This window comes from Alligator mississippiensis, chromosome 16, assembly GCF_030867095.1.
Source record: "Alligator mississippiensis isolate rAllMis1 chromosome 16, rAllMis1, whole genome shotgun sequence".
NCBI lineage: Eukaryota > Metazoa > Chordata > Crocodylia > Alligatoridae > Alligator > Alligator mississippiensis.
The window spans coordinates 9,586,200-9,598,807 of NC_081839.1; the positions used below are offsets into that span (position 1 = coordinate 9,586,200).

At 48.1% G+C, this 12,608-nt stretch overlaps 1 protein-coding gene across 1 annotated transcript in view; it reads right to left on the reverse strand.

Moving 5' to 3' along the window:
• Window positions 1–309: 309 nt before the first annotated feature.
• LOC102563985 (excitatory amino acid transporter 5) overlaps window positions 310–12,608 on the reverse strand; it is a 75,305-nt gene continuing 63,006 nt past the window's right edge. The window contains exons 10-12 of the mRNA XM_014599802.3: window positions 4,474–4,567; window positions 2,789–2,952; window positions 310–1,704 (exon numbers count right to left, since the gene is read on the reverse strand). Of these exons, the coding sequence (XP_014455288.1) occupies window positions 2,818–2,952; window positions 4,474–4,567 (229 nt within the window). The 3' untranslated portion in view covers window positions 310–1,704; window positions 2,789–2,817. The remainder of the gene's footprint in view (window positions 1,705–2,788; window positions 2,953–4,473; window positions 4,568–12,608) is intronic.

Below are 12,608 nucleotides of genomic sequence, written 5' to 3' on the forward strand. Positions count from 1 at the left end.
GTTTTCACCCCCCCGTGGTGTAACACATACACGACATGGGTTTTGGTTTCAAGAATTTGGGGTACAGTTCCCCCCCAACCCCTTCACTGATCTTCTTGAAACTTGGCAGGCTTCATGCTCTCAGCAGAGGCTACCAACCCTGCAAGATTCATTCAGATCAGACAAAAAAACCAATAAAATTATAGATGTTTCATTGATTTCCCATTATACCCTATGGCCAGATCTCCGAAGCGGCTCCAAAGCTTTTCCAAAGCGGTTCAAAAGCGCCGAACCACTTTGGAAAGCCTAACAAAGCCAGCGCTTCAATTCAGACATGCTGCTTTGGACGCCGAAGCATCCGAAGCTTCTCTGGATCCGAAGCACGGTCTGAAGCCTCGCACAGCCCTAGTCAGCAGGATAAGAGGGGACTTGTTCCCCGGTGCCCAGCATGGGGGCCAACATTTCCAACCCCCCCTGGCTGCACCTGACAGCTGGTAGGGCTGGGGACAGAGGTTTTTTCTGCTAGTCTCAAGGGCAGAGCCAGCTCGGTACTCAGCTGGAGCAGCAAAACACCACCCAAGTTCCAGTGCACCTTCCTGGGAGGAGAGAGAGCAGGGGGCTACAAAGGCACCTGGGATGCCAGAGGACAGCGACCTAACTTGAGTCGGTAGGGGATCTGGTACAGAAATTTGATAAACAGTCTAACCTAAATTGCTTAAGTCTGATATCCCATTGATTCAGATCCATCTTAGACTGGGTGCTGCCATTTTAAAACCAGTCTATATGTGCACGGAATGGGAGTAGACTGCTTTCTGATGCGCTTATACTGGTATAAGTGTAATGTCTGTACCTGGCCTTAATCTTAGGTGGCAGGAAAAAAGCCTTAACGTTTCCATTCAGCTGTGCCTTATTGAATTGTGTAGTGGGATAAAAATAGAGTGAGAGTGGTAGGATAGCTTGATGCTATCACCATGGATAATCATGTTGTTGGAGCATATAACATTAGGGTGAAAGGGGGAGCAAGAATAAACTTGATAATATCATGTTGAAGTTACAGCAGTTCATGCATTGACTCTCTAAAGGCTTATTTAAATTAGGTAATCAATCAGCTGTCCCCAGCTGGCGCACACAATAACCATCTCTGGTTGCCTGGTTTTTGTAGCTGTTGTATGTCCATAATGTCCCTCTTGCCCTGCTTCCAGCTTCTTACCACTGTTTTGCAGATCCGGTCATCATGTAGGCCAAAGATGTCATTTACATTTGGTTTAAATACAAAAAAATGAAAGAAAATATTTGTGTGGCTGTACAGCACGTGGTTGCATTTGTATTTGGAATGTGGAACATGCGGTTGATATTTTTCTTCCAAGAATAGATAAAAACAATATGACTTTTAAAAGTATGCATATTTGCTTCAGTACAACAGAACTTTTGGGTCTGGTATGTAAAATGGTAGTTTTTGACATGTATCTCCTTTATTTTAAATTCTGGAAAACTTCTGAAGTATTTCCTAAGAGGAATCAGTAGCAGCTATTTCTCCCAGGGACTTTTCTCTCTTTCCTTTAGATAATATAAAGGAACAGGTCTTCCATACACCTCCAAATCACCTGCAGATCACTCTTCAGTCTCTTGGGCTTTGATCTGACTCCTGTTGAAATTAATGGGAGATTTTCCATTGGCTTTACAAGGAGCTATTCCAGTCCCTTATAAAATTCAGTGTGTTTCTTTCTAGAGAATATAAAAGAAGTTATTGTGAGTTCAGTAAAATGCAAACATTTTTATATTGAAATGGTAATGACAAATTGGGAGAAAAATGAATAATGTTTTAGGTGCCCGATGATTTTTTTAAAAAAATCACTACAAATTTTGTATATGCAACTGCCTTTCTCATTCCCATTCCATGCCTACATACAGTTTCTATTTGCTTGTATTTGGATTCCCTGTATTATGAAGAAACAAACCAACAAACAAAACGAATAGACATTTAAAGTTTGTGTTTGACTTGCAATATGCAGATTTTGCTGTTATTTCCCAAATGTATCTTTTTTTTTTTTTTTTTTAATGGTGAAGATCTACTCATTTTGTAGCTATGTACAGTAGTCATTTGAGCCCCCGGTAATTACTGGGAACCTTGACTAGCACATACTGATTAAAAATGAGTATGGAAAAATTGAAAATATCAAACAACTCTGCTCCTAATAAACACTGTTTGGAAAATCCAAATTTGCCCCAATAGACTGCTCCTGAAAGATTATCATAATTTAGATTTTGGACTGTAGACAGAAAGTCTGCTTAGAATCTTTGTTTTAGACCATACAAAATCTTTGTATAAAAAAAGAAAATTAAAAAATGGCATAATCTGTCAACACTAAATATAACAGAGCCAACAGTGCTGACTGGAGAATGTTTTCTAATCCTCCCCAGCCCCATTTTTTAAATTACTTGCTAAAATGATCCTGTAAGAGCTGTTGATTCCTCCATCTTAAAAAGAAAAAAAGAAAAAGAAAAAAAAAAAAGTGCTGAGAAACTAGTGGCATGACACCTTTAAAAAAAAGCAACCAAAACTGCTGCTTTGTAAAATCAAGGGAGCAACTTTATAAATGTATCCCACCAGTCTCAAACAATTGGCACCATTGCTTCCTAATTCACTTCTGAGCAGCACAGCTACACTTGGCTGTTGCATGTTGGAGCACTGTAGACCTCTCCATAGGAAAAGGGAATTTTTCTTCTGCTTAATACACAGAGAAATGCCTCATTCTCTGGGATACCTGCAAACAGAGTTTAGAGTAGCAGCATTTTAGCACCAAAGTACCGTTTTAGGACGTGGAAACAATGCAGCTGTTACACCCGACAGATGCTATAAATAATTCCTGTTCCAGACAAAGTTTCTTCAGTTATTTCTATCACATAATCTCTGGGGTAGAGAAGCGAAGCCTCTACAGAAGACAGCTTGTCCATGTTGCTGACTGGATCTTGCTGCAAAAAAACCCAGAAAAATCTGCTCTTAATTTTGCTCCTTAATCTACCCATTTTTTGAGGGTTGGAAGGAACTTCAGGAGGTTGTCTAGTCTAGCGTTTCTCAACTGGTGGGTCGCGACCTAAAAGTGGGTCATGAGCAGGATCCCAGAAAAACCCATTGAAGCATGGCTTTTCCCCCTGCAAGGCTGGCAGCATTCCAGCCTGCAAGCGGCTGCTTGGGATGATTGGAGGCAGCGGGTACACATGCGTCTGCGTGCAGATGTACGTGTCCAGCATAGAGCAGGGCCAGGTAATGGGAGCAGCCCCAGCTGCTGGACACAAGTAAGTGAATGGGAAGTGAGGGATGGAAGTCCAAGGGACTGTCCAGAGGGTGGGGGGGGGGGGTGTCTGTCTGTCTGCGTGCATACCCACCTGCTGGCACTCAGGATGGTGGCAGGGCGAGGGTGGTGGGGCAGGGGACTGTGGATCAGGAGTGAGAGGCACCAGCACGGTCCAAGGGGCCAGGGGCTGTGACTGGGGGGTGAGGGACACGAGGAGGACCGGGGGGTGGGGGCAGGGGACTGTGGATTGGGCACCGGCAGGGCCAGGGAGTTGCGGGTCGGGGCAAGCCACTGATTTTGGCAAATGGGTCCCGGTACAAAAAAGGTTGAGAACCACTAATCTAGTCCAACCCCCTGCTCATAGTAGGACCATCCCCAACTAGATCATTTCAACCAGGGCTTTCCCTTTCTGGGCCTTAAAAACCTCCATGGATGGAGCTTCCATCACCTCTCTGGGTAACCTGTCCCAGTGCTTCACTACCCTCCTAGTGAGAGAGTTTTTCCCTAATATCTAACCCAAACTTCCCTTGCTGCAACTTGAGCCCATTGCTCCTTGCTCTGTCATCTGCCACCACTGAGAACAGCCCAGCTCCATCCTCTTTGGAAATACCTTTCATATAGTTAAATGCTTTTTATCTAACCCCCCTCTTGGTCTTCTCTTCTGCAGACTAAATAATCCCAGTTCCCTCAGCCTCTCCTCACAAGAGAGGCTGTCCCCCAGCTCCCGGACCATTTTCACTGCCCTCCTACTGGACTCTCTCCAGTTTGTCCACATCCTTTCTGTAGTGGGGGGCCCAAAACTGGACACAGTACTCCAGATGTGGCCTCACCAGTACCAAATGAAGGGGAAGAATCACTTCCCTCGATCTGCTGGCAATGCTCCTACCAATGCAGCCCAGTATACTATCAGCCTTCTTGGCAACAAGGCACATTGCTGGCTCATATTCAGCTTATCGTTCACTGTCACCCCCAGGTCCTTTTCTGCAGAGCTGCCGCCCAGCCAGTCAGCCCCCAGCCTGTATTGCTGCATGGGATTCTTCTGTCCTAAGTGCAGGACTTTGTACTTGTCCTTGTTGAACCTCATGAGATTCGTTTTGGCTCAATCCTTCAATTTGTCTAGGTCTCTCTGGATCCTAGCCCCACCCTTCAGTGTATCTACTATAGCCCCTATTTCCTTCTCTCCCGAAGTAATACATACTTTCTCTGGTGCAAAATCTTGTCTGCAGATGTGTGCTATGATACCAGCAGCCAATGCATCACCTAGGACATTGGTCACTGTTCGAAATCGATCCCTAGAAGGAAATAAATGTAAGGAGAGCCCGTCAGTTTTGCTGAAAGAAATATAGTAACAGATGTTAGGATGATTAACCTAATATTTCTCTGTGTGAACAGATTTTGATTATAACTTGATATAACTCTTTTTATTATTATTATAATTCCTTTCCCCCCTCAAAATCCCCTATAAAATTACACTCAACTTTTATGCTGGGTTGACCAATAATCATATCCTTTATGATCTTAACTATTGTACTTGCAGTATTTTTGTGCATGTAGTAAAAGTACCAAATAAAAAAAATGCACTAGTTTTATTTTAGTGCATTAACCCATTAGGTCCATTCCTTAGTTATTTGATTCTCCTGTTGTATCTTGTGAAGGTCTTTACAAGTAGTGATTGGCATATGTTCAAGGAACTGTTGGGGGTTTTTTCTAAATTTGAGCTTGAAAATGTGAGATTGATCTGATTATAATTCATACAATCAATCAATGTGGCAAATCACATTTTGCATTTCAATGGTACCTTTCCTATAGTGGGTATTCTAAGTAGTTTAAAGTATTTTTTACACAATACCACAAATGTTTTCACCCACTTTGGCATGCAGATACCTTTGCAGTAAATTTTGGTAGGTATTCAAAGGAGCAATAGCGGGTGATTCAGTTCTAAATTGTCTATTTACAAAAATGTTAATTACAATACTTTTGAAATCTAATCATAAAAAGATTTTATAATTATTTTAATTCAGAGAGATCGATATTAACTTTTGTGTATAGTACTACTGAGACTACTGCTACTGAAAAGCTGTCTCCAGTTTGAGTGTCCATGCTTTTAAAAAAATGTTCAAGAATTGAAGGCACAGAACAGAAAGAAAGATCTGGAATTGAAGGTTGATTTAAAAAAAAAAAAAAGAAATTAAAGGTCTGGAAAATGCATTTTGCAACAAAGATCCTTGAAATGCTTAAAGAGTAATTTGCAATGAAAGTCAGTGAGATTTTTGTAACAGTCTGTCCCCTTAAGGGAGGGGAGCCAGCCCTGTTGAGGAAGCCCAGCTGTGGGACATTTGGGTAATGAGGGAATGTCCTACTGGGAGTTTTAAAAGCTCCTGGAAGAGAAAGTGAGGAGGAGAAGGAAGCAAGCTGTGAAGGAGAGGAGAGGACAGAGTGACTTTGTTGTAGCTGTTTATGGAAGGACTGAATTCTGTTCTGAACAACTGGCTGAGGAGCTTCTAACAGGGCACATTTTCTTGGACAAGGCAGCAGGCTAAACAACTGACTTATAGACTTGTTCGTGTTATCCCGTAAGCTAAAGGAATCATTTTCAAGAAACGCCCATCACAAAGGAGATTAAGATGCATCCTTATCACAGGTTTACTTGTGCAGTCACAATCTTACACGTCCCATAGGTCCGTCTAGATAACTATCCTTTTTCACACAGTGGCAGAGAACAGGTTTGACAGATACTCGGCTGGGATGGTTTGTTCAGGGTTGATCTTGCTTTGAGGAGGGGGTTAGATTAGATGACCTCCTGAGAGGTCCCTTATATCCCATTACTATGATTTTGTAATACTACTGAATTTTTAGTCTAGCAGACAAATGCGTAATAAGATTCAACGCTTGAAAATCAAATTGAGGAAAATTTAAAAAAGAAATAATATACAATTTTTAAATATAACTAAACATTAGTACAGTTTATCAAGGGATGTGCTGGAGTCTTCATCACTCAGTCAGCCAATCTCGATTTAAAGGTCCCAAGACTTTAAAGGTCAGACTTGATGATCTACTTAGGTCCCTTCTGACCCTACATCTATGAAACTAAGAAAGATGTTTTAATTTTACCGCCAATTATTGTATTTGACGCAAAAAATATTTTGAAGAACATCTTTACCTCCTAGTATGCCAAAGGTCACCATTGTGGTCCTTTCTGGCCTTGAAAAAAAAACATGACACATTCATACTCTCTGTATACATCTGTCATGTTTCCTTTTTATTTGTCATTTTTGTAAATAGGCCCATTCTCTTCTTGTGATGCTCCATGTGGATTTGACATATATACCAAATCTCATGCTTTGGGTCAGTATTGTCCAGTGTGGCTGCACCTATACCTCAGATATCCTCATACTTTCACCTAAAAGCATAAAAGGATAAACAGGCCCAACCCTTCCTCAGTTTGTTTGCCAGTACAGATCCTAGACTGGCTGCCTATACACTTGGTCAGCAGTGGTGGGGGAGTTTTAATTAGGGTGGTTCCCGGACACTTGACAAGGTTCAGTTAAAGTACCCCCATGGCCATTTTGGGGAGGGTTTAATACAGATGACGGTGAGGCAACGCTGGAGCATTCTAATCGTAACAAAGAGAAGGCATAATTAATCGATTCGTTGATTAAAGGAGTCTGCTCTGATGCATTCTAATTAGAACCCAAACGAGCATGTCTATAGGCCTACGACTCTACAGTAATATAGAGGGCATGTCGTAGAATTCACATCAAGATATCTCAAAGAACCCCAATCCTGTAATGCACTGGTTGTCAACCAGGGATATGCGTACCCATAAGGGTACTTAAGTGTCACAGGGGGTATGCAAAACTCCGTGTGCATGAGCACAGCCACAGCGCAGCACACAGGCAGCCAGGATCTGAGCCGGGCTTTGTGGAGAGCAGCTGGGCCCAGCTAGGAAGTGTGTTGTGGGGAGAGGGAGTGGGGCTGAGGCAGGGGCTGCCCAGCTGGGGTGGGCATGGGACTAAGCCATGCTGGGGGGGCAGCTCCCGCTGCTACGTGCACCCCAGGAGGCTATGAGGGGCATGTGCCCCTGAATCTGCATGTGGGGCAGGGCGGGCTGGGGCTGGGACTGTGCTGGGCTCTTCTCAGCAGGCGGCTGGGCCAAGCTGAACTTGGGGCAGGCAGCGGTGGCACTGGGAGGTGGGCTGCAGGGGGCTCCAGTGAATTCTGAAGTTGCTGCATCTCCCTGCCATATCCCCGCTCTCACAGGCCCCTGCGGTGAGGGAGGGAGTAGGGCTGGGGCAGGTGCTGCCCAGCTAGAGCACAGCATGGGATGGAGCTGTGAGCGGCTCATCTGGGGGGGCATGGGGAGGTGCATGGCCTCGGATCTGCATGCAGGGCATGGTGGGCTGCAGGCCTCTGGGCTGGGGCCAGGGCAGCACTGGGCTGTTCCCAGTGGGAGTGTTGGGTTGGACTGTGCTAGGAGGGAGGGTCAGGGGGTTACAGCAAATTCTGGGGTGGCTGCAGCCCCTCCCCCCCCCCAACCCATAGCTCTGTCCTAGCAGTGCTGCCACCCACCCTAAGCACAGCCTGGCACAGCCCTAGCTTGCCTGCACCCTGTGCACAGATCTGGGGGCATGTGCCCCCATGCCCTCCTGGGGTGCATGCAGTGGCAGGAGCTGCCACTCCCTGCACCCCCCTGGATGAGCTGCTCACAGCTCTGTCCTGCACTAAGCCCCTACTCCAGCCCCAGCCCCACTTCCTCCCTCACAATGGGGGCCTATGGGAGCAGGGCTATGTGGGGCAAGGATACAACCACTCCAGAATTCACCATAGCCCCCTCCCAGCACTGCTGCAGCCCACCACGAGCGCAGTCCAGCCCAGTCCCCCACTGGGAAGAACCCAGTGCCTCAGCCCACAGCAGCAGCCTGCCCACCCTGCCATGCACAGATCTGGGGGTGCACACCCCCCATGCCCTCCCAGGGTGCATGCAGTGGCGGGAGCTGCCCACCCTCCCCTCATCCCCTGGACAAGCCACTTGCAGCTCTGTCCTGCGACCCGCCGCACCCTACTCCAGCTGAGCAGTGCCTGCCCCCGTCCCACTCCCTCACCACAGGGCGTTGATCTTCCCCCTCCCTTAAAAACAAGAAAAAAAAAGGAATACATGAGCTGAAACTTAGAGATAGAAGGAGCATACTTGTTTTAAAAGGTTGAAAACCCCTCCTGTAATGCAAATAACCATTTTTTGAGGACCTGTCCATGTGAATCCTAATGAGCACTAGCCTGTTTGGAGATTGTTGTGAGAAGTCTTGCTTAAACTTGGGCATTGCTGCTGAGGTTTGTCCTCTGCCCTCCAGGCATGATGCTTTCATATTATGACTTAGTTCTATTAAGATAGCGTCACCCCAGCTACTACCTATATTCATGAAAGACACGTGTCCCCGGAGGCTGGGGGCGCGCAGCAGCGGTGTTGGTGGCAGGGGCATGACACAAGCTAGCGAGGACTGCCCACAGGCAGCCACAGTGGTGTCAGTGGGAGGGGGGAGGAGGGGTTGGCGAGCGGGGACTGCCTGCAGCAAGCCACCATCTACGCTGTCCGCAATGGAGAGCGGGGACTGCCCGCAACTGTCAGCAGCCACATCGGCGGTGAGGGAGGGGGGCGGTGACTGCCCACAGAAGCCAGTGGCAGCTTCGATGGCAGCCAATCTCGGGGGGGAGGGGGGCATGTGCCCCCCCCCCCCCCATGCCACCCCTAGGTATCGCCTATGCCTATAATAGTAGTTACACAGTCAACAATAAAGGCTGCCATAAGAAGTGAAGAAGTGGTATCATAGCTGTGGCAGTCCAGGAAATGTGAGAGGCAAGGATTTTTTTGTGGGTGAGATCTTTTATTGGACCAACTATGAGGTTGGGATGGACTTAGTCTATCCCAGGAGCTGCAGTAATTAATACTACCACCATTCAACATGCTGCCAAATTTCCAGACTTGGGGTGGGCCTGCAGGCTGGTTGATGTGGCTTCCAGGCTTAGTCATTAGGCCTGTGCAAAGCGGCTAGTATTCGCTTTGGATTTGGTTTTGGCTGATTCGGGGGAGAGTGATTCAATTCAGTGATTCGAATCACTGTCCCAATTCAATTCGACTTTCTCTGAATAAGGCAGGCCAGGTCCAACGGCTGCCCCAGCTCCCAGCACTTTGTGGGGAAAGAAGCCCTGGCGCGCCAGGTACTGCTGGGTACGGGGGTGATCCCTGCTGTCCTCTACTGCTCCACGCTGCATGGGGGCTCTGCACGAGCCCCCCCACTCCCCCAGGCCCCCCACGGGTGCCCTGCCCGGGCCAGCTCCGGCTGGCCATTTAAGAAAAAAAAACCCCAACCCTGAACAACCCTCCCCCCCCCCCCCTCCCAAGACTCGCTGCTCCTGGTGGTGGCCCTCCTTTAAAGATGTATTCAATTTTTTCTCAAGTATCCTGGTTGGGCAAGAATCTGATAGGAGGTCAGTCATTGGACCTACATTTTGGCTTCCCGGGGACTGAGGGGTGGCATAATGAAGGGCTGCAGTTAAGCAGGGAATGAGTACACAGCTGGCTATTAGAAAGATAGCTTTAACTGAGCAAACAGTGCAAGGGAGCTCAATAGAAATTGCTAACACGCAGGCCACAGATGTGATCAGTGACTGACAGTGGCATATGGACGGGATGGGGGGCGGGATGGGGCCATGCTGGCTGGGCCCTCCAGGGGGTACTCGGAAGTGGTGTGGAGAAGCCTCTGGTGTTTCTAGGCTTGGACCCCCCTCCCCACTAGGCTTGGCGATTGGCTGCGGATGGGGCGGGGGGGCGGCACAAATGCAAGCATTGACCCCCGAGCACCAGAGACCCATGGTACGCCACTGGTGACTGAAATACAACAGTGACAAGTACAGCCTCTGGAATTAACATAAGCCTAATTATTATAACGTGTGCTTAAGTTTGCATTATTAGCCATTAGTGAACTGTCAAATGGAGTATGCTTTCGGGGCACACCAGAGAAGCAGTACAAGGACACCCTAAAGATATTCCTAAAGAGTTTCGGCATTGACCCGGAGTCATGGAAGCAAATCGCTCATGCCCATCCACCTTGGAGGTCATCGGTCCAGAGCGGAGCACTGGCCTTCGAGCAACGGTGCACAGCAGAGGCAGTGAGGAAGTGTGTGGCCAGGAAAACAAGGACCTCTCATGTCCAGTCCTTGTCGCTTCCCATGTCCCTGCTGCAGAAGATTGTTCAGGCCAAAGATTGGGTTTATAAGTCACCTGCGTACCTATGCAACTTAGCCTCCACCCCCACCCTCTCTCTTTCCTCTCTTTTTTCTCCTTTTTCCTTTCCTTCTCCCTTTCTCTTTTCTCCCTCCCTTTTTTTCCCTGATTCCTTTCTCTCTTCTCCCCCCAAACCCTGCTGGACACGGTCATCTTTAATTGTGAAGGACAAACAAACATTAGCCATAAGTAGTAGCATTGGGAAGTAAACCTTGGAGATCTTCAAAAGGAGACTAGACACGCACCTTGCTGGGGTTATTTGACCCCAGCAGTCTTTCCTGCCTGGAGCAGGGGGGCTGGACCCAATGATTTCATGAGGTTCCTTCCAGCCCTAAACTTCTGTGAATAAAATTTGCTGGTCGGGGGCACTAATATCAGACGAGACTGGCCACGTCCAGACTAGGTGGCCGTGTGGTACCTAGTACATGCAGCTGTTCTCCTATGATAAAAGGGAGCAGTGTGGCATGGGGAGTTTTGACCCCTGGATATTCCAGAATAAAAAAAAAAAAGCAGAGTAGTGCATGCAGAGGGAGCACACTGCTCAAAAGAAGAGCTGGCCAGCTGGAGCCATGCTCCAGCTGCCAGCCATGCTCCAAGTGGCAGGGCCCCTGCTACTGCAGCCCCAGGAGGCCCACAGGACCCCAGGTAAGGCTGCTGAGGCCAGCCCAGTGCTGGCCCCAGCCTCCTTTACCCCACCAGGGGTAACTTGCCATGCACCAGAAGGCACGTGACACAGATGTTCCCCAGGGACAACTAGCAGCAGCATGAGGTGTGCTTCAGCTTCTTGTCCCTGGGGAACCAAATGTCCATGCTCGTGTGGATGTGGCCATCAGGTTCAAACAACTGCTTTTTGAAACACCTTAATATTACTTAGAAGTAACAGCTGTAATAATGTTTTTTGTTTTGATGGGAAGAACTGACTTGTGTAGATAATGTGTTCTTGTTGACTGAAGGTGGTAGGGAGGAAATGTATAATTGCTTGTCACCAGTATTGAACAAGGATGCCAAGGATGCTCCAAAAGGCAGTTTCTGAGTGATAACTAACTTGGTCAGCAAAGGAAAGAAAGCAATTCGTACACCCAACTGAGCCACATCAGACTACATAGAGCACAAGCCCTGAAAAAAACACATTATAAAAGACAGACCTTAAATTCAATAATCCGACTATACTAGTTCATAGCTTTAGCTGATAGTAATAATTAGTGCAGCCAAACGTACTGAATATAGCTTTATAAAAGATGTTTGCAAGGGGGGATCCAAGGGAGGTGCACTGGTGCACCCCATTTAATTCTGCTACAGGCAATCCTCAACTTGTGACTTTTCAAGTTGCAATGAATGACACTTAACGACCTTTAAAATTTACATCCTGTTTCAAGGTTTCGACTTTACGAGGCTCAACACAGTTGCCAACAGGTGGTAAGTCCACTGTGGTGGAAGAGGAGCGGGGAGGGAAGGGGCATGGATGGGAAGATCAACGCCCCCGCAGTGAGGGAGGCACTGGGGCTGGGATAAGCACTGCCCAGCTGGGGCAGGGAGGGTGCAGGGAGGATGTGGGGCTGCTGTGTGCTGCCAGTCTGGAGAGGGCATGGGAGGGGTGCCCCCAATCTGCACAGGGCAGGTGGGGCTGGTGCTGGACTGGGCTGCGCTCCAGGCAAGTGGCAGAAGGTGCTGGGAGTGGGGGCTATGCCCTCCCACCGCTTGCCCAGCTGGGGTGGGGTGGGTGCTGGATGGAGCCACTGCGCTGCCTCTGGACAAGTGGTGGACAGCAGGAAGAGCTGCCCCAGTCTCCCAGATGAGCTGCGGCTTTGTCCCGCACCCCCTCACCCCGGGTGGGTGAGCAGTGGCAGGGCATGGGGAGGGTGTCTCCAGATCGGGGTGGGGCGGGTGGAAGAGTGGGGGCTATGGGAGGGCTGCAGCCACCCTAAAATTCACCATAGCCTCTTCATAACCCTTGCCACCACCAGGAGTGCAGCCTGGTGCAGCCTCCACCCTGCCCACCTTGCCCCAATCCAGGAGCACACGCCCCCAGCCCATGCCCTGCCACTGCTGTGCCT